A 22,500-nucleotide genomic window follows, 5' to 3' on the forward strand; every position below is an offset into this window, starting at 1 on the left:
TGCACCAGGTTTGATTCCGGTCTTGTGACCTTTGTTGTATTTTTCTTGCAGTTCTACTGTGTTTTAAAGAACTGCACCTGGAAGACACCAGTCCCACTTTGTCTCCCCCCTCTAGCTCGGCATTCAACACCATTGAGCCAACAAAACGGCAGAGTCAACATCCCTTATAACACTACACTGTGACCTTTTTATGACAACTTCTAAACGTTTATTTTCTGTTTTAAATTTGTTCTGACTAGACAATACGATCACATGTTTGTCCATGTTCTATACCTTTTATAATATTACATCATATACTGTAATTTGGTCTATGATGTAATATACTCTGAGATATAGTTTTATCCCAAAAAAGGGCCAATGATAAATATAAGGATGATGAATTCAGAAAATTCTTCAAACACATACACATATTATAATGATCAATTATATATATTAGTTACCTTAGTAAATCTTTATTCTCAGCATTTGTTGAGCCTTTTACAGTACAGCTTCATAGCTATGGTGTGCAGCACAACCTCTGAAATACATTGCGCTCGGACGGACGTTTTATTTGTGTACATAACACCCGTATCTTTATTAAATGCTGTTTGTACAACATGTAAACACACTTGAGGACACCCATGTAGTTGCCATAGGGTCAAGTTGAAGTACAGGATTATGGGGCAATTTTCAGTTCATGATACTTCTGCCTCAAATCTGCTGTTTCACCACACAGCAAGTAAACTAACCTCGAGATTGGGATGTCCCAGTTTGATGATTCCATTAGTCATTTAAGCAATGTTTTCCTTAATCCACTGCATGATAGGACCCGTTTTCTTATTCAGAAATAATCTTAACATTCTAAGAAACACGATTTCTTCCATTTGAAACCTGTTAACGTGTCATTTCAGCCAAGGATGTGTCTGAGTGGAATCTTTTCATGACCTGCAGAAAGCTTAGCACACAGGAACTGTTAAAATGCTTTTATTATTATTCAGAAGTTGTTGCATCACAAACAGGATGTGGTTAAGATCAGCCATGAAGTCGTGTGACACCTTAAGATGTTGGGCGGGGGGGAGGCAGGAGCTGCGTCTCAATTTGTGTTCTATGTATCCTGACTGAGCGCTCATTACGGTCAGAACACTGGACACTTTTCACAAATCCTGGCTACTTGGTTTGCTCCGGTTAACACAGCACTTTGTAAATAAAAGTTATACATGTGTTTTTTTCACTATTTAACTCATTTGTTTTGTTACCCCAGACGATATTTGCTAGCTGATAAACAGCGGGGATCATAACTTCGGGTGAGGGGAGAACAGTGTTGTGCAATTTGAGACATTACACAGTCCAAAGTTTTCACATTGTCCTAAGAGGAGTTTCCAAATTGAGACACAACAAGGGTTAGCACTCATCTATTCTGCTGACACATTCCTGCTCTGTTCATCTCCCCTCATTCAGTAAAACCGAGTGTCCCAGTGCACTGAACGGGTTGAATCCAGTCCGTTCTAAATGCCACCTTTAAAAAAAGAGGATTAAAGGGTGGAAAACAAACGAAAAACCAGAGAAGATTCAGGCACATAAAGATCGGCCTGAGACCTTAAACTGCATGTTTGTGCCTTTTGGCAAACATTTGTCCCGTTTTCAGCAGCCGTAGCAGCGAGCAGAGTCCTGACAGGATGGACTCAGAAGACAATCCTCCGAACATCTGCACCATGTACTTTGTAACATCTGTTTCAGAAGCGTGCGGCAGGAGGGTGGTTCGTGGGTTTGTCTCTCAGCATGGTGAGCGCCGTGTTGGAGAAGTCCCTCAGGATGTCCACCGTCTCCCGCTGCAGCTGCAGGGAGTCCTGCACAAACTCCTGCTGGCTCTCCACCAGCAGCTGCACCGACTGTGCCAGCACCTCCAGGGACTGGGAGACGGAGCTCAGGAGCATCCTGCTGGCCCGCTGCTGCTGCAGGCCCTGAGAGGCCATCTGGGCCACGGCCTCATGAGTCCTGCGGGGGGGCCCTCCGGCCGGGAGAGGGTCACGATTAGCGGTGGAGGTGGAGGAGGAGTTTGGCGGTAGGATGGAAGAGGAGGGAGGAGTTGGACGTGAGCTAGAAGAGGAGGGGGCGATAGAAGCAACAGAGGAGGCGGGAGGTGGAGCGATATAGGGCGCAGGGTTGGAGACATTGGCTGTAGAGGATGGTGGGGGAGGGAGGGAGAATGAGGAGGAAAGGGGAGGGAGGGCGAATGAGGAGGAAGGTGGAGGGAGGGCGAATGAGGAGGAAGGAGCAGGGAGGATGAATGATGAAGGAGCAGGGAGGATGAATGATGAAGAAGGAGCAGGGAGGATGAATGAGAAGGAAGGAGCAGGGAGGGAGGTGGACCTATTGGAGCTTATGGGTGACTGCGACGGGGTGGGCACAGCAGCGGAGGAGGCGGTTCCTGATCCGGACACCGAAGGGATAACTGAGGAGGTGGAGGCTCCGGAGAAAGAGGGTCCAGGCAGGAGAGGTTTGGGGGAGGTGTTGTTCTGAGAGGTGCTGTTGTTGTTCTGGCTGCTCCGGGAGTATGTGTGTACAGGCTTCACCCTCAGCAGGGCGTTGTCGGGCAGGGGGTCCAGCGAGGTGGGGGAGACCGAGGGCGGGGGCTGAGAGGAGGGGTAGGAGGAGAGCATAGAGTCGTCGTTTTCTTCGTATTCCAAGGCACATTCTAGAAGACCAGAGAACACGTTACACTTTCACCGTAACAAAATATTTGGATTTATTTTAAATGTATGATTTACATTTGAATTTAACAGACTTAAGAAGAAGCCACAGGAGAGCAGACAAAAAATACATAAAGTATAGCGGGAAAAAACTAAAAATGAAGTCTTAGTAATCTGGGAGAAGGGGTGGGATGAATAAGTGTTGTATATGATGTATAATCAGGTAGATCATTTGTTTATTTATCATTTGTAAGTTAATCATATTTTTTGTTTATCACTTTGATACTGATTACGTTTGTGCAGTATCCAAATTCTCTTGTTTCATTTCATTATTACTTTTTTGTATTATTGTTTCACACGTTTGAAATTAATCAAATCAAATCTCATAGTAATCTCTTCATGTGATCATTGGTGGGGGTGATTCCATAAACAGCAGTACCTCTTTAGAACTGAAATCATTTACATGAGAGCGTCATGTACGCAGATATCTGTCTCGGTGCAGGCACACCGTTTCCCCTCTTGAATCTTTACAGTTTTATAAATCTATAGCACGTGGTGATCCTTCTGACTCACAGAGCACAAACATTCTGCTCCTGGGTCCTTTCAAAAGACGGGCCATTGTTAAAACTCCTTGTCGTCCAACCATTAGCTCGGTAGTTTAACAGCCAGAGTAAGGAGACGTTGTGAAAGCGCTCAGTCAGCCGTTTATAGATGAGATAAGGAAGCAGGATAACAGAACTAAAGAATGCCTACACAAGGACCAAATGCTGAGCATACAGCCTCTTGACATCCATGAAAACATATTGAAAAACAAACTACGGTACCATTTTTCAATAAGACTACCCTTATTAAGGATTCATAAAGTGTTTATAATTAGGCTGTAAACACTTTATGAATCATTAAGAACTATTAATAAACCACTTCTAACATAGTTTCAGACATCAACACAGGCTCACTATTTGGCAAGATGAGTAAGCCTTATATTGGCTACCTAGCTTCCTTCATCAGCCATCATCCTCGGTATCTGTTGTTCACCGAGTTGATTCCGCCCCCCCATCCATCTTGATGTGTAGTTTATCTCTTGTTTTATAAAAGCTTATTAATGATTTGTAAAGTGTTCAAAACCTAATTAATTACAAACTATCCGTAAAGCCTTTATAAGGGTAGTCTTATTGTGAAGTGGTGCCCAACCTACAAAATGTAATACCTTTAAAGATGTGTGTTTAGGTCAGAACCCTCGAGCTCTCTGATCCCACTGTACAGATCTGATTGGGTCCTTCTTCTACATTTAAATGAATGAGGCTGTAACATCAAATCACTTTAACTTCAACACAGCTGAGCGACAACTATATCTCTGTTGGTCCGAAAGGGTATAATGAGTCCAGAAATATGAAGATGGTGTCAGATGTCTGGTCAGACGGCAGAGACAGCTTTGATTTACGGACAATAAATAGCAGATGGATGTCCGGTGGGTCTGCCGATGGACGAGTAGCAGGCAGCAGGCTTACACTGAAACTGAGATTTCTGAATTACATCCTTTCTTTTACTCTCCTTTTTTCTGTAGAGGAAGAAAAGAAACCCTAACTCTAGATGTATTTGTTGTTTGAGGTGCAATTTATGACTCTATAATGAGCTTTAAGACGTGAAGGAACCATTATTCTCCGCTTCACTCTAATGCAGGATTCTCACCGGAAAGTGGGCGGGGCCTAATTTTGTGGCATTCTGGTTTAGACAGGCTTATAAAATAGTTGTTCTCAACACATGTGCACAGTGTAAGGCCCTGGAAACGACAAACCCTTATCATAATCTTATCCAAAGGAATGTAGAGCCCCCCCAGCAGCTGCTGTGTTAATCACCTCCATCGTCAGCCAGGTCCAATTCGGAGGACATGTGGAAAGGGGGTCCTGCAAGACATCGAGCAGCAGCGATTAGACATGTTCCAATCATGTGATGTACCTCACTGTCTCCTCCTCAGAGCTCACTTCCTGTCCGGTTTTGTTGCACTCTCCCGCTCTACTTACCATCCAGATCCTTCTCTGGGGAGGAGAGGGGAGACATGTCGAAGGAAGCTCCCCCAGGCAGAGAGTGGGAGCTGTCCGTCAGGCCGAGGTAGGAGTAGGTGGAGTTGGGGGTCGGGTCTTTACTGTAAAGCTTTGTAAAATCTTCATCGTCCTCCAGATCACTGTCGCCGCCTGAGAACCAACACATGTCGTCAGGTTCCCAACCGCTCCAGGGGCCAAATCTGCATTACTTAATACTATGCATATTATCTCTGAGAGCCAATCATAAATGGAGAGTTGGAACCCCACCACTGCTGCCTCTGCTCACCTCCTCTGGGACTCATGATGAGGATCTTGTGGACCATCCTCTCTATGGGGCCCAGGTTCTTTTTCCTCAGGTTGTTCCCATTCGGGTTCCGGAGGGCCAAGGCGCGTCGCTTCCCATCACATTTCAGGTCAGCCCATTTCTTCATGATCTGACGCACCTGTGAGGAGATCAAACCTCCTTTAAGAAGTCTTCTCAAGTAAAAATACACTCTGGTTCCATGTCAGATGATCAAATATAACGTTAAATAGCTCTGCATTCTGAAGAGTAGGTCAAAATAAACTATTTGAAGACCTTGCAGAGGCTCTGACATGTGATTCTGGGCTACAGAGATGAACTGATAATCAGAAAAACGTGGAAATCCATTTAGACTCGAAGGAGCTTGCAAGATGAATCTGAGTGGTTCTGATGTTGTAACAGGACCCAAATTAGTTTTCGATGTAATTTATTCCCTCATTTCTCTTGTGAGTTAATGGAGTATTTAAAGGGCCTGTATGAAGGATCCACAATCTGAAGAGTAAGGACCAGTCTTTTGTCTCACTTTTCCCACCCCGTTGACACAGGCAAGTTACGCAAGGGAGCCCCAGCAGACATCTTTATTTTAGGGGTTGCAAATTAAGAGAACAAAAAGGCTTGATCACGGCAGAAAAGCTATTGAGAAAGTATGTTGGATTAAATTAAGATTATCAATCTGTGAAATGAAATAAGAGAAATGTCAACTGTTTTTGGTATTTCTCTAAATTAGTATATGCTACCATACGGAAGAACAGCAGAAGTAATCCAACAGAAAGGTTCTTCAACGTATTCCTTGTAACAAGAGAAGCAACAGTGTTGGATACAAGATAATTACCTAATAAACTCAAGATGAAAAGACCTTTAAATGAAATATATAAAATGGAGAAAATAAATAATCATTAGAATCAGAAATTAAGTTCATATCTGTAATGACAGATGGGGAAAATTGGAAAGGTATACCAATATACTGAAACCCCATCAGTATTTTTCTCTTTCTATGATTTTCAGAATGTTTCTTTTGTTTCGACTGTGTTTTATTTTGTTGTGTAATTATGTCATTTCTTAAAATGGTTAACGGTTCCATCTGCAACTAAACCTCAAGTTCTATTGCACTCAAACATTTTCTAACGGTCAAAACAGGATCATAGATAGCTTCTGACACATCCATCATCACTACCATGACCAACAAGAATAAATAGTAGAGCATCAAACCTCTCTGTGGTTCTCTCCCATCCCGTTGATCTGATTGGTGATTTCAGTCCAGGTCTGTTTCTTGGTTTCAGCCGACACGCCCTGGTTAAACTTCCCTACAGGGAAAGATAAGGGAGGTGAGACAGGTACGGACAGAGGTACGGTGTTTACTCTACTGAGGCACTGATGGTTAAACGTGTATAAAGTCAGCTATGTTGTCTACACTAACCCTCTGTCTGGGTTTCCCACAGAAGATAAATAAACAATATATAATGCACCATTAAACATAATCACTAACTGTAAAAACCCATTATTATGACACCGGTTTGCTCTTAATCACGCCATGCAAGTGCTGCCATCAGGAAACATCCTTTCTTGACCCTTTTCAAATGTGACCCAACAGTTTCTATTTTCAAAAACGTTTCAACGCTCAGCGTAGCGAGAGTGAACTCTGGTCCTACGACGCTGGTTCACTTCTTACCGGGGTAGATCTCCATGGTAACTTATGCTGAACACCAAGCCTGCTCCGGAGCAGGTTATGTTCCAGATAAATGATAACTCAGTGAAAGCCCCGCCTGCTGACCAATCAGAGCTCTGTGTGGGGAGTTTAAAGCTATGAAGGCATATCACAGGATACAGGAGTACAGTTTAAACTGCCGTATGCAGGAACGACGGACAGCAAACTCGCCGACTGTGAACATGACAATGAATAGAATCACTGGCCATCTTCAGAGCAATTAGACTTTTCTTACATTTGTATTGCGTACAGTCCGCGGCACTGTGGGGCAGATGCCGATGTGTCGCATTTATCATTCAAATCACATCATAATATATTTCCGTATCTGTGTCAGCTCCTCGAGCCGGATCAGGCCGTGCAACAGTTACAGTGGCACATACTGTATGCAGAACAACACATTAAGTTGACAAAACGGCAGTGATATTAATTTACACATTCAAACAGTCGGAAGTTTCTTTTTTTTTAACCAGCTCTACTTCCTGCACCTTGCAGCTGCAGCTGTGTGGTTTTCATCCTGGATCAAGTGTTTAATCATGATGTTAAAGGTTTGATCGTTTACTCTCCATTCATGATGTATGACGCTCCGCTGTCAGTACACTTGTCCAGGTTTGTGATTGGTCAAATGTTGCTAACCCCGTCCCTTTCACTTGAACACGCTTATAGCCGGACGGAGCAACCCTGGGTTGACTTACCGAGCTGATAACCAGCGTCGTAGGACCGAATTGCGAGATTGTGTTTCTTAGGTTTAGTTAAGCCAGATAGCTTAAACATATCCAGGGTCTGTTGAAGTGGCTTCGTCGTACAGGCCTCTGGTTCTTTGACTCTATTTTAAAGTTATAACAAACCGGGGAGAGAGAAGTAAACTAGGACTCCTCTGAAAAATCATCCAATCACAGCTTTTAAAATTCTGCAACAGTTTCAATCAAGCTGCGCTATTTTGGAAAAAATTGCAATATTTTAACTTTTTTGCGATATATATTAAAATACGGAAAACACAAAATATTCACCCTTTTGAGAGCAGATGTTGTGACCTATTAAACACTTTTTTAAATGGGTTGTCAGTTATAATTGTAAATGGGTGTTGAATGTACCACATGTGCATTATTCATCAGACTACGTTTAACAACTGTCAGAAATAATTCTATCACCAACTTCCTGGCCTAATCTAATGTTAATGTTGAGCCATGATTCAAAAACTATCTAACTTACACACAATCACACAAACACACTTTCCACTCACTGAGGAGGATGTATCTGTTCTTCTTCACCGCCTCCAGCAGGACTTTGACCTCAGTGAAGGAGAACCGAGGTTTGGATCTCAACCCTCCTTTCGCTCCTCCCACCTTATACTCCTCATCTTCCTCACGCCACACGGCCGACATAGCTACACCTCGTACACTCCTCCCCCCCTCCTGCTCCTCTTCCTCCTCTTCTGCTGGCCTTTTTGCGACTCAGTTTGGTAGATTTCACTGCCTTCCAGCCACGTCTGTTCCTGATCCACCAAAAGACACCTCTCTGACATCAGGTGGGAGACAAAACCAGAAATATTATGAACAGAGCGGAGAACGCTATACAGACGACACAATGTGAAAAGATGGAGTAAGTAGAGGGAAATAAACGGTTTTTTGGAAATGCAAAATTTTGAATAGCGCAACAACCACAGAACAGGAAGTTCAATATGTGTTAAAGGCTAATTATTTGTCAAGAAAATGAGTTAAGTAAATCTAAATATGGTTAATTCCCATGCAGATTTATTAATAACAAAAATAATAATACATTTTATTTCTATCACACACTAAAAAAACAACATCATCTCAAGGTTTAATAAAACACTTTTTTTTTAAACAACTAGGTAGCTGAGTTTAAAAAATAAACAAAAGTGATATATATATATATATATATATATATATATATATATATATATATATATATATATATATATATTCATAGTTCTTATATTTGTAAATAAAGATGCAACGGATGAAATACCTGGAATAACTTAAAATAGATTTTTTTTCCAAAATGTTCCGCCCGGTGTTTTACAAGGAAATGAATATGAGCGGAGAAATTAAAGTGTTACACGCAGTGGCAGTACATCAGTATCAAAATATAAAAGGGTTTTTCCTTACAAAGATAAATAAATGCACTGCTCATAGCTTAGATTTAACAACAGGTAGGATATCAGCAGGTAGAGGGTGCACTTGTTCAACCACACGTAGACGACTGGATATACCTGCAGCTCATTTATTGGAGTTGTAAATAAAAGTCCTTAAAAGCTCTGAAATCTCCACAAAACCAATAAATGTTCCATACAGTCTCTACCTGATCCGACTCATATAGTCCTGTCACAAAAAGTGAATTCCGTTGATGACTTGAGGCATAAAATGACATATAAATGTAGTTCAAAGATACAAGGATGAAAAGGTATACTAGAATAAAATCACAAGCAGCAGTATTTTTTTAAGTACACAGAGACATCTGTGCAATATTCTCCTTTAGAGCTGGACTGTGGTTGTTGTCAGAGTAGACTAGGGACATCTTGTTTTTTCAGCATGTGTCCCTACAGTGCCTCCTCCTGGTTCTATTTTAAAATAAAAAATGCATTATTAAAGACAAACTTAGGGTTGTTTTGTTACTGTGATAAGGTGTCGATTTTGGTGAGTGACAAAAAAACGTGTAATTTATCGTTTTTTAAAAGTCAGCAACCAACATTTTGTCACTAAGCAACACTCTGTGGCGATATCGAATAAATGGAAGTACAATCTCCAAGTTCTTCTTAATTTGGAGCCCATAACTATTTCCAAATAATACATTCTATGTCTTATTTTATTGTTTTTATCTCTGTTTAAGGACTCACTTCAAGATTCAAAGATGTATTGTCATAACATATACACAATTAAGGTGTAATTATGTAATGTATGAAAAAATCGAGATCGCAGGTTCCTCAACAGTGCAATTTACAAGACATAAACATTAAAACAAAATAAAAGTAAAATTAGAATTAACAAACAACAATAAAAAATACAATTTTAGCTACATTATTTTGTATGTTTTTACCATAACACGCAAGTATAGTGTTGAAACCTACCAACATCTGTAAGATATGAACTTTTGAATAATATTTATTCATGTTTAATTAATATTGTTTGTTTTATATTTGTTTTAAAGTGTGTCGTTTTTAATGATTTTTCATGAATTTCTTTATGCATTTTACCCTGGACATGTAGTGTCTTGTGAGTACCTTGAACATCGCTCTTTATGTAGAACGTTTTATTATTGTTGAGAAAAACGTCTTCAGATTTAAATTAGCGTTGCGCCTACTTTGACCACGTGGTCCGTATGAGCCAATCAGCTGTGAGCTAGTGTGTCTTTGTTGAGCTCACACAAGGAGCAGCCAGCCCACAGACTCCGCCATCTCTGTGGGCTCCGTAGAGCTAACACGTTGTCGCGATAAAACGGTCAACCCGGAATAACAGCGGATTTCAGGGCAGTTGTGTGGATATACCGAGCATATGAAACGAGCGTCCACAGAGCAGAGTGTTGAATCCGTACGCCGGTTCCGTTGCATCGTGTAACAGCTCACGTTACGCGGCATTCAGTGGTGGAGGTAGAGGACGTAATGTCTGCTCTGCTGCTAAGCTCCCTTGTTCGCATTGTAGCTATACACGGGTACACTTGCTTTTTCCTTTGTACATCACGCGTGTAGTGTGTTATCATGACAATATGGCAACGTGCAAAGTAAAAAGCTGACGTTAAAATAATTACCAGGAAAAATGGCGTTTTTCTCTTCCTCCCCTCCTTCCTCCGTGGGTCTCCCGAAAGTTCGGAGAGTCGAGAACAACTGGACTGCGCAGACTCCGATATTTTTTTCCTCCCTTGAACGCGCAACATTTCAGCCCTCCGCGCGCCCACAGCTGCCCCACATACACCGTCCACCAATCACTTCCATTTTCAAACAAGTCCACTCAAAACTCGTAAAATATGCGCCTTTAACTCATAGTTTGTATTTTATGTGAAAAACTGATTATTTATCCTCCTCACAAAGCTGAAGACCCATCACAGACAACCCCTTACCCCTCTATACAGTTGGGCAATATTAGTCCATAGCCACATTTCTGGCAGATCAGTTATTCTTTAAGTTCATATTGTGGAATTTAACCCCAAATACATAAATAAATAAAGTTTTCTAGCTGTGCATTTTTTTCTTGGTTTGCAAAGTTCAAATACATTATTATACTTATAAAGCCTATTATTAATTACCCATACCATCAATCAAAAACCATAAGAATTTTAGCAATACTCAAAGCCCATATGTAGATCAAATCTGGCTTAGGACAATAATAATGAAAACTCAGCAGGTGATACAACAAAGTAAATCAAAATATGTTTATTGGCTATATGAAAAGCATGCACACATATATTCCATTTATTTTACAGAGTTGTTTGGAATGTGTCAGCAAAGCTTGATGAGATGCCATTAAAAGACAACACCAATTCATCGTCATTTTTCACCACCATTTTACATCAACATGAGAAGAGAGAAGATGGAGAGGTCAGGAAGTGGAGCAGGTTCCAAGTATGTCCGCTTGGTGTCGCTATAGGTCTTTGTCTGATGACAAATGCGTGTTTCCTTCCTCTGGGCAATACCTGACTGCACCTGCAGAGGGCGCCAACATGAACGTGTTTCATAATGTATGGGACATTTTAGACTAGAGGAAGGGGGGAGTGGTGTGTTTTACAATGGTGTTTGCATTTGGGAAGGGGCTGGTTGTTGATAGTATTTTTTTTTATCCTGCACACATACAGCTTTTCTTATTTTATAATTATCTGACCTGTAAGAAGTAAAAGGAAACTCTTTGGTTGAAAATGCACACCCCGGGCCAAGGGGCTGCTCTTCGCTGCTGTTATCCACACGTTCACATTTTGTGAAACTATTTCTGATTTGGTCTTCATTGTGCTGCAGTGACCCAGTTTCCCCACAGGGATCATTAAAGCTTCCTTATTCTCTGCCAAGTGACCGCAGAAGCCTCCTCGGGGGGGAATGTAACGACAAAGGGCTTGCTGTGAAACTATGGCTGCATACTAGAATATTATGAGAATAAATAAAAAACACAAGAGATAATTGAGATATTGCTACTAAGAGAATGTAAATCCCTATAGTGAAATCACAGCAATAACATTACAGGAAGGAAACTCTACTTTAAAAAAGGGCCTGTATTAACGGCAGCAGCAACACTTTGGCACAGCATGCAGAACATAGTAATGCTACTAAGATAAATGCGTTTAAAAAAAGAGTGGCATGGAAGAGTGCTACTTCTATCGTTTTATGAGGTTGTTCGCTTTCTGGTTGGCAGCATCGATGCGTGACACATTTAGAATAGCCTGTAGACAGAGATGAGAGAAACAGCAAATGTAAATATCACCTGAGAACTGCTAGATTTCTCATCCATCCATCCATCCATCCATCCATCCGTCTATTCAATTACAAGACATTATTCCGCCTTTCTCAGGTCCAATCTTCATTCATTCTAATCAAAACGAATGGATAAAACATGATGGAACTGGGTATGGAGGTCTGGGTGCAAAAAAGTGGCCCCATGTAAGTAAGCAGTAACGTTAAATTACTACACACATGCCGGCTGTTGCTAAAAACAACAGTGCATTGTGCAATTTATGGTTGTCAGTGTATAAATGCCTTCCTGTCGTGCTTCTGATTAAATTGTAAATGGGCTGTGTTTATATGATGCTTTTCTGATAGTGACGTCACCCATCGGTTTGTAGACTACAGTGTTTAATTCTGAAGTTTGACATTTTGAATGTGGCCTTCTTGTTTTTTTTATTAACTAGAATGGCACGAAAGGGTTAAGCCAAATATTATGGAACCCTGGAAAACCCATTGTTAGGAAATAAGAATGTTGCAATTAACTTTGAAAATACCTGAACTGAAAATGAACTGAAAACATCTGAAAGAATTAAAGTTCTAAAACAACACCCGAACCAAACAAGTTCAAGGCACTATGACTGAAGTCCACATCTCTGAACGGGACCATAAACTCTTGAGGAAAATGTTGACTGAGGTTAGTAATTTTTTTCATAGACTCTACAGAATCAGTTGTTGACAATTGAAGTGTTGTCATGTGACAGTTGTACCTTGCCCTGAATGCGATCAATCTGGTTGTTCTGCATGTCCATCTCGTTGCTCATGTCCAGGGCCATGCTTTTCAGATTCCCGATGATGCTTCCGACATGAGTCAGGTTCTCCTCCATCTCGTCCTCCCTAGCATCGTTAGTCACCCTGAGATAGAGCAGAATAATGTGTGTGTGTTTGTGTTAACGTCCTGTGTTTGGCCAGCTGCCCGTATGACTGATGACTGGTATAGGATTACATTACATTACACAGCTGCCTCTCCTAACAAGCAACCAACAATACCACACTTCATTAACCTCTCTCAATACCTCCGTATGTGTCCTCCGCTCATGGTCATTTGCTCCCTTTCATCAACGACTCGAGACGAAGGAGGCTGGTTGGACACAACGCCATCCTGACCGGAGCCTCCACCCCAAACTGCCTTGTACGCCCCACTTTCCTCAAAGGCTTTTAGTCTGAGAGAGGGAGGGAGACAAAGAGAGGAATTCCTTATGAATGCATTTTTATTAGGTTACTCTGCTAAATGTGATGCACAAAACAGCATCGCACCCATACTGGTCCTCCTTCTGTCCTGCCGTCTTTATTATTTACTGGAATACAGACTTTGTAGCTGTTTCTCAAACCTGCTCCAAGAAAAAGTCTTTGCATGCTACCTTTCCATTATGGGTACAGTCTTTGTTTAGGTGCACAGTAGAAAAGACAAACATGTTGTAAGAACGACATCCAAGCAGCTTTTAAAAAATTCATACAGCAGCGAAGCAAGCATGCAACAAAGAATCAAAGAGACTTTTTATGGATAAAGTGAGAGTAAAAATGTGGATGTAAATACAGCCGCAGAAAAAATTAAGACACCACCAGAGAGGTATGTCTTTGAGTTAAGTTTTTGTTTTGTTTTTTGTATTCCATAAACTACTGACAATTTTTTCTGTGTTGGAATTCAACAGACACTGGACCACACACACACACACACACACACACACACACACACACACACACACACACACACACACACACACACACACACACACACACACACACACACACACACATACTTATCACAGGAGCAGAGGCCACAGCACTTGCCCAGGTCTGTCAGGTTTTTCTCGGCCTCCTTCATATCAGAGTTGATCTGATCCAAGCCCTCCTCTATACGCTCCAACTGCTCTATGAGAGGAGAAGGAGGAGAATCGAGGAGCAGGCAGTAGGAGAGGAATAAAGGAAGGAAGAACAAAGGTAGACGAGGAGAAAGGTAAATCCAAATGGGGTAAAGTAGGAAAAAGGAAGGGGGTAGAAGAGGAAGTTGAAAGTATACATGGAAGAAGAGAATGTCCCAGGATAGGAGGAGGAGGTAAAGCAGGTGTAAAAAAAAAAAAGAAAGGAAAAGGAAGAAATAAAATGGTGGTATGTAAAGGATGAGAAGGAGGGTGGAAGAGGAGAGCGGAGGAAGAAGGCAAAACAAATCAGCAACTATTTCCTAAAAGCCCCACAACAGAACTGAAAAAAAGCAGCCCCTGGCGACTAAATGTAATACGTCCAAAACAAAAAAACAATGAATCCGCCTCAAAATAAAAAATAATGTCCCTCTGTACTAATAGGCCACACGGGGCCACTTTTTTGCACCCAGACCTCCATGCCCAGTTCCATCATGTTTTATCCATTCGTTTTGATTAGATTGGAATGAGGGGTTTACTTATTACTGAAGAATGGACCTGACAAAGGCAGATTAATGTCTTGTAATTGGATGGATGGATGGATGGATGGATGGATAGAGGGAGGACTGTATTTCATGTATGGTGAGGTTTTTATTTAAAAAACCCTATTGGCTTCAGCTGAAACTGGGCACCAGTTGGGTAAAAGCTGAGGATCCCAGAAACCAGAACCTACTTCCTGATTGGCCAGATACAAAGACCACAGCAGTGGGCCATGTCTGTCAGGTTCTTCTCTGCCTCCCTCATGTCCCTGTCGATGGAGTCCATGCCTTCCTCAATACGCTCCAACTGCTCTGTTAGGAACACGGTTTTTATGGTGCTGGGTTTAATGGTGTTGTAAAAACAGCTGAGAAAATATGGAACAGATGGTTTCAACTGGCTGATCTGAGGGATGTTCAGATTATGTTGTCAATCCCTAGAAATCCAACCTCGAATCTGAGATTTAGTAGGTGTCAAACACGTCCTCAAACCTCAAGTTCTGGAAAGATACAAGGTGCAAAGAAAGTCAACTAAGGGGGGGGAGGGGTGTGCCTTCTTCCCTGCATTCAAATTGGGTTCCAGTCACTTCCACTATGTTATTATTTCTGCAATTTCCCTTGTTGTCTGAATTTGTCCCTTCGTTTGTCGCTAGTAGTAGTCTCTGAAGAAAATTAAAATCCATTTGGTTATCCTTGCAAGAGCAGCATCAACAATATACCTCTTAGAAAGGCTAAGGAAGGGGTTGAAAAGTTATGTTTTGCTACTTTAAACATTGGACCATAAAAAAAAAGTAGTGAATATCCCTACCTTCTTCCATCGAAAACAGACTTTTTATTTTACAGCCAAGAAAACATTAAACAAGCCAAAAGAATAGATTTAAAGATCAGATAGAACTGTTTACCTCCTTGTTCATCCAGCATAACCACAGCTCTGATTCCAGCATCTTTACTCTGCAGAAACGAACATAAAGCCACACAAAAACAGAATGCACATTACTAATACCAAGCAGTTGATGTGATCACTGTTATAGACTGTCTTTCTGCAGACTTATCAGAGTTTTAATAGAAATAAACCAAAAACTAATGGGCACCTGGATGCCCAACATGCAGTTCAACTGAGTCTTCAAAGTGTCAAAACCCTCAATTTTCTTTCCAGCATTTACAGTCAATAACATCCCAGGATCGCTCTTGTTTGAAGATATTCTTACGTATTTTTTGGAAACAGCAGTGGAAACAAAGAAGTCTAATGGTAAGACCATGACACTAACATAATGAAGATGAACTTCATGATAAAGCTCTCTCTCTGGCTCCCAGTCTTTAAGAATAATGACTCACCACAGGTCTTAGTAATTCTCTATATATTTATGTGTGTGCGTGCGTGCGTGTGTGTGTACCTCTTCAACCAGCTGCATCATTCGCCTTGTGCTCTCCAGGGACTGGAAGACAAACAATGAGAGCTTGAACAAACAGTACATCCAAATTGCAGTGAGCTGAACATGTAAACATAGGCAATCACATGACACAGGACATATGGAAGACAAGACTTACAAATATAAATTCACAAAGAAGGGATTTTTTGTTTTTTTAGTGACAGTAATTATTTCAAGTAAGTGACTTTGGGTATCATCAAACTAAACTTAAAATTAACTAAACTCATATTTTCTTTTTTCTCTCATCTGTAACTGACCTGTTGGTTTTCTCACCAATACAAGTGAACTAGATGGCACTCATTAAAAACACTCAACAGCAATGTCTATTTCAAGAAATATGAATCTGTTACTCAAGATAATACCATAAGAGTTTGTTTTCAGCTGTTTCCAGCAGGATCTATTTTCCTTCTAATGAACTACACAGACACCGTCCAATCGTACCACCATGTGGAAGGTAGCGTGCATGTACTCGGCTAGACAACATCACAGTTCAGCTGATGTGGACACCATTGATTTTATTTTACATCTTGCATGAGTAGATGCACGCTTCATTGTTAACGGTTGGCAGGTAAAGGGCTGCAGTGCTGTAACTCCACTGTCTATGGCTTATCTTGAGTAACCGGGTCATGATTTCTGAAAATAGTTTAATTAAAATGGAGGCAGAGCCCTCTGGCAAGGCAAGACAAGTTTATTTATGTAACACTTTTCTGAGTCCTTTAATCCTAGATATGTTCTTCAGGTGATAGTAGGTGGATTTAGTGATTGTTTTAATGTGACTTTTGAAGTTCAGGTCAGAGTCCATGACTACACCTAGGTTTCTGCCGTTAGCTGTTGTTTTGAACATTGCTGACTGAAGCTCAGCACTGACTTTTATTCATTCCTCTTTGGATCCAAAAACAATTACCTCGGTTTTGTCTTTATTTATTGCGAGAAAGTTCTGACTCATCCAGTCATTGATTTGTTCAATGCACTTAGCCTCAGTGTTTGAATTGGAGCATAGTCTCCTGGTGAAATGGTAATGTAAATGTGTGTGTCATCAGCATAGCTATGGTAACCTAGTTTGTTGTTTTTCATTCATATGTGAGCCAGTTACCACTGGCATGTAGATGTTAAAGAGAAGTGGCCCAAGATGGAACCTTGAGGAACCTCACATGTCATATTGGTCAGCTCTGATGTGTAGCTGCCTATAGAAACAAAGTGTTTCCTGTCCTTTAGGTAAGATTCAAACCAATTTAGAACTGTTGCCGAAAGCCCCGCCTAGTTTTCCAGTCGGTCTAGTAATATGTTTTGATCAACAGTGTCAAATGCAGCGCTGAGATCTAATAATACTAACACTGAGATCAATTGATATCTCCACACAACTCTAAGAAAAACAATGAAATTGATTAATTGTACTGCTAGAAAAAGTAAGGAAAGGCAAGTTTATTTATTTAGCACCTTTCCACACAAGGCAATTCAAAGTGCTTTACAACAATGAAATAAAAGTCACAGTGCAGAATAAAAGTCACAGTGCAATGTTAGATAAGAACAGTTCAATTAAAAGCAGCAGCAAAAAGAAATGTCTTCAGCCTGGATTTAAAAGTAGTAAGAGTTGCAGCGGACCTGCAGGGTTCTGGGAGTTTGTTCCAGATATCTGGAGCATAATAACTGAACGCTGCTTCTCCTTGTTTAGTTTTAACTCTGGGGACAGAAAGCTGACCCGTTCCAGAAGACCTGAGAGTTCTGGATGGTTCATAATGTAGCAGGAGATCAGAAATGTAAAGATTCTCTTGACTTTACCATGAACTATGCCTTTATGAAAGTCAAAATACAGCATCCATGATGACCTGTGATTTCAATGTAGGTTACTACCACAAGCAAACATTCTGTCTTCAGTTTCTTCGCCTCTTGCTGCATGTGTGTGTGTGTGTGTGTGTGTGTGTGTGTGTGTGTGTGTGTGTGTGTGTGTGTGTGTGTGTGTGTGTGTGTGTGTGTGTGTGTGTGTGTGTGTGTGTGTGTGTGTGTGTGTGTGTGTGTGTGTGTGTGTGTGTGTGTGTGTGTGTGTGTGTGTGTAAGTAATTAGCACCTCCCCACAATGAGTATATCAGCTCATCAATGCCTGAGGGTTCTTTGCAGGTGGCACTGGGAGACCAGTTGTCTCTATGGTAAGCAGGTGAGCCAGGTGTCCTTAAAGGGCCACCCCCCTAAAGTAAAGCACATCAGTAGCACTGTGACACCCATTATACTCTTGTGTTTGTTGTGTTAGCTGAGATGCTAAGATGTTTCTTTGTGGGATGAAAGGAGTATATGTGTTGCTCACTAAAGTAACTTTATTCAACTGGTAAAAATAGTCGTCTTGGGCTCTGGGAAAACCTTGTGCACTCTGCTAACACATGTCACTGAGCATAGAGGCTATTATCTGAAAGGTTTTTTCAAGGGTTTCTGTAAGCTTTAGAAGCTCTAAAGTACCTGCAATCTTAAACTTTGAACAAGAGTATGAACCTTTTGAAAAACAGGACTAGCTGGGGAAGTTTTGGTCATACCTTTTAAAGAACCCAGCCTAAAAACACAAGGTGTCACAGGTCAAAATGAACCCCAGGTGCAGGCGAATGATTTGGAGCAAACAGAACAGTATATACAAACCAAAATTCATCCCCTGGTCACAAATTTGATAGCACGTGGATGAGACAACCCTTACCACATGCTCACCATTGCTCAACACTTGCTCGTCATGTTGACTTTTGAGGGATGGAGATGGGATGGAATAGGCAGTGGTACAGGAAAAAGTGCAAATTCCCCGGGGAAGTGCTGGTATTTTATCACATCCGGTTCCCTCATTTTGAAATCTGTTAAATTGTCTGAAGCTTCTATGTTTCATAAAAATGTGGATAACTATCAAGTGAGTTAATGGAACCAATAAACGTCATCATTAGTAGTTTAGGAGTCTTTGAGCTCATGAAAATGCACATACAGTTATAAAGGGGAGGTGATTGAAAACAAATGTGTTGCTTTGTGAGTCGACTTCAGGTCAAGCACCACTTGACGGGTACATTTGAAGGTAAAAGTTTATCTGGAACTATCGAAATATATATCGTTATGAATGGGACATTTTCTGTGATGTGAGTTTTTAATGTTTGACAACGCATTTACTTAGAGCTATGATAACCTACCAGGAAGGAAGCCTTTTGTATGTTCAAGAAAAAAAACATTCCTTACCTCATCTGTGACCTGATTGGCTCTTCTCTGCAGCTCCTGCTGCTCTGTTAGAATGGGTGGGTCTGACGTGGGTCTGATGGGTGGGTCTGACGCCATGTTGGTTGTATGTGTCTGTCTTACCAGAAAACGGCTGCAGCATCAGGTTTTGGCACCTGGAGAGCAGAGAAACACCCTGGTTATTTATAATGACAACAAGAATCGACCATAGACACGAGCAGACAGACAGACAGGGAGCCATCTACAAGCTTTAAAAGCAGTTCCTGCTAATTTAATTACATTTATTTCACCAGTATTATCCACTCAATAATGCTTTCCAGGGAGCCTCGGGTGTTCATGTTAATGCAAAAACTGCAGGGAAAAACCTTATTTATGCACTAGATTCACTATTCATAAATTCACAAAAAGGTTGCGTTAGATAATGCCCCATATCCATAATCAAACATATCATTAAAAAAATGTACAAACTTGAAAACGTTCACAGTGATATCTATTCAAATCATCATACAGTTCTTTAAAGGCAGTTTTTTCTCATTCTCTGAAGTTGCACCTATATAAATCAAACCAATCGAGATTCTCAAGATTTTTACAGAGGGGTTGGTTTATATTTATTATCTGATTTATAATCTATGAATTAATCCGACAGAAAATGTTTCTTTTTTTCATGGCTGTTGACATTATTGCCTTACTTATGGAGGGATACAAAGAGATATCCTAAACACCCTCTGCAAAAATCTCTCAAACAACGACATTGAAACAATCATTTGAAACCTGGTGTATCCAATGTTCGTATTTCTGTCATGGAAATGTTTGCAAATTAGCCCTTCTTTAATACGTTTATGGGGAATGTCAAAATATGACTTATAAAAATAAAATAAAAACAAATTTGAAAACTTGTGAGTGTTTTACATGCTGCTGGAAGAGAATGTCATTCATGTGTAAGAATATAACAAATATAACAGCATTAGTCAATCTGTGGCTGATAATAAGAGAGAGATGATGGAATACAAGTACTAATCGTGTAAGTTCATAAGCAATATATTTATTTTACCACACTTTTGAATTGTTAAACTCATTAGGAAAATGTTATAAATCAAGTGAGAATAAGGGTCATATTCAATCTGACTCAACTACCACTGAATATAAGATATTTCAGACCCATAGGTTGCCCTAAACCTATGGGTCTGAAATATAAAATCCCATAATAACTATTTAAGGACATTTTAATTTAACTGTTAGGTCTGTTTAGATATTTACCAAAACAAATGCTGCTTTTTATTCAAGAGTCAGGCCAATAAAGAGTTATGGGTATATTGCGGTCACAGCCATAAAACATATTCTGTAGATAAGAAGAACATCTCACAACGTCAGTGTCCGACCAGGTGTTTGGTCCCACACAATATCATAAAAACATTTCCCCTCCCTACCACACACACACACACACACACACACACACACACACACACACACACACACACACACACACACACACACACACACACACACACACACACACACACACACACACACACACACACACACACACACACACACACACACACACACACTTCTTTTCAGACATTGTGTTATCAAGCTTGAGCATCATAATTAGGCCTGAGCACTAATCACCACCTGCTGGAATAAAGAAGAGCAGGGGGGGGGGGGTGGGGGGGTCGCGGAGAAGGGAAGAGCAGAAGAAAGACTCTAAAGCGGATTTCCTTTGGCGCAAACTGGAATCACACAAACAGCAAAGAGACTGTATCCAAATAGTGGATGGCATAATAATTGTTCAATATAAAGATGGACAAAGCAATGAAACATCACAGAAAATCAGACATGGGGTCAGCTGAGGCGTGATGTAGGTTTTTAAATGTCTTTCATAATTGTTTACAATTTTCATTAACTGAGAAAGACTTAAAAAGTTAATTACGCAAAGCTGTTCATTGAAATCACACCACCTTCCTGTCAGGATGCATGGAGGCGCAAAGTCAACAGTCAGGCTTGTGAGGAAACAATGAGCACCTGGTGGACTGTGTGATGTCACCTGTAGACTTCACAAAGATACGTTCGCTGTATATTTGACACTTCTGCATTTAGGTTATTAACATATTTCTCTGCACATATATGTTTTTAAAGTCATTTGAAATATGCAGATGCTTAATTTTAAAAAACTCACTGTTCTGTTTACACTCAGAGACTGCTGGAGCTTTTAAAACCGGAGATTTAATAATTCATTTATGCTGATATCTGGTATTTAAACTCATCATAAATTCAGTTAGCCTTTACTTAGCAGGACAGCTACAGGGGGTTATTCTGAACCACCATACTCAGACACCCTACACATTTAATGTTATTTTACATTTAGATTCTCAATTAAACTGTAGTTAAGCAATTTGCCACTTCTTTATTTACTCCACTTACAAATAAAAACCGACTATTTTTATCAATCCATCACCTGTGTTGAATTAAAGTGAAGCTGCAGGCGGGTTCAGGTACTCCAACGACATATTCATTTGTTTTTGTTTTTATTTTATGAAATTTAAATCTGCTAAGACGTTTTGTATTAAAAAAAATGTATTAAAAAGGAATCAGCTCCCTACCTTTCATTGGCTCTTCTTCGGATCCTCTCGGAGTTGATGTTCTGCATTAAATCCCCGCGGACAGAAACCTGTTGCTCCTCCTGCTGCGGTCCCTGCCCAGCCACCTCCTCCTCCCACACACACACACACACATACACACATCGGCCCCACCCCACGTATCATGTTAGCTAAAATGAAAGAGTGGTTTTTACCAGGACCCTGAAAACAAAGGGATGATGATTGGACCAGTTTAACTACTGCTTTTTACTTCCTTTATTTTAATGTTGAATTCAGATTGTTCATATATGAGTGGTCTCTTATTGTTATTGTCCCCTTTCTTGGCAGGAACAGGTTTTTAAGAGCTTTATTTCAATGTTTATCTAAATGTCTAACCATCAAAAAGCAGAGCAATTACAATATCATGACACATTCCTCATATTTTAACCTTCTTCTCTAGTGTAAGGTCAAAAGGTTTAAGAAATACATAAACTATATCAAAACGACCACAAAGTCCAAATAGATGTCTTATAGGGTCATTTATGGTGAAAGTCCAATATACGAAATAAGCTGGCAGCTGTTGTCACAATGAGTCCATCTTTATGAACACATTTTTCCCTTACGTTGAAAGCAAAACATCTGAAGTCTTCCTTTTTGTTTGCAATAAAACAAAAAAAGTGCTAGGTAGTTATTATGAAGCACAACTGCGGAACAGATTTAAATGGACCCAACATGGAGAAACACAACTTG

At 40.5% G+C, this 22,500-nt stretch overlaps 2 protein-coding genes across 4 annotated transcripts; both read right to left on the bottom strand.

Annotated features, from left to right (window-relative positions):
- Positions 1–947: 947 nt before the first annotated feature.
- On the bottom strand, positions 948–10,626 carry LOC134879883 (uncharacterized). 2 transcript variants are annotated; one of them, XM_063906436.1, is made up of 7 exons: positions 10,483–10,626; positions 7,958–8,232; positions 6,222–6,316; positions 4,998–5,154; positions 4,691–4,861; positions 4,526–4,573; positions 948–2,674 (listed from the first exon to the last, which is right to left on the bottom strand). In XM_063906436.1, exons 2-7 carry the CDS (start codon positions 8,097–8,099, stop codon positions 1,713–1,715), a joined length of 1,575 nt encoding a protein of 524 aa, XP_063762506.1. In that variant the 5' UTR covers positions 8,100–8,232; positions 10,483–10,626; the 3' UTR covers positions 948–1,712. The 2 variants fall into 2 exon arrangements, with proteins under 2 accessions (XP_063762506.1, XP_063762507.1); XM_063906437.1 differs by having other exon boundaries at positions 7,958–8,242; positions 10,486–10,580.
- A 463-nt stretch (positions 10,627–11,089) lies between these two features.
- Positions 11,090–22,315, bottom strand: zgc:101731 (SNARE_SNAP25N and SNARE_SNAP23C domain-containing protein). 2 transcript variants are annotated; one of them, XM_063906707.1, is made up of 8 exons: positions 21,775–22,315; positions 19,178–19,329; positions 15,947–15,988; positions 15,455–15,503; positions 13,918–14,029; positions 13,174–13,320; positions 12,868–13,012; positions 11,090–12,099 (listed from the first exon to the last, which is right to left on the bottom strand). In XM_063906707.1, exons 2-8 carry the CDS (start codon positions 19,271–19,273, stop codon positions 12,034–12,036), a joined length of 657 nt encoding a protein of 218 aa, XP_063762777.1. In that variant the 5' UTR covers positions 19,274–19,329; positions 21,775–22,315; the 3' UTR covers positions 11,090–12,033. The 2 variants fall into 2 exon arrangements, with proteins under 2 accessions (XP_063762777.1, XP_063762776.1); XM_063906706.1 differs by lacking the exon at positions 13,918–14,029 and adding an exon at positions 14,750–14,867.
- Positions 22,316–22,500: the final 185 nt, after the last annotated feature.

Source organism: Eleginops maclovinus, chromosome 18 (genome assembly GCF_036324505.1).
Source record: "Eleginops maclovinus isolate JMC-PN-2008 ecotype Puerto Natales chromosome 18, JC_Emac_rtc_rv5, whole genome shotgun sequence".
Taxonomy (NCBI): domain Eukaryota; kingdom Metazoa; phylum Chordata; class Actinopteri; order Perciformes; family Eleginopidae; genus Eleginops; species Eleginops maclovinus.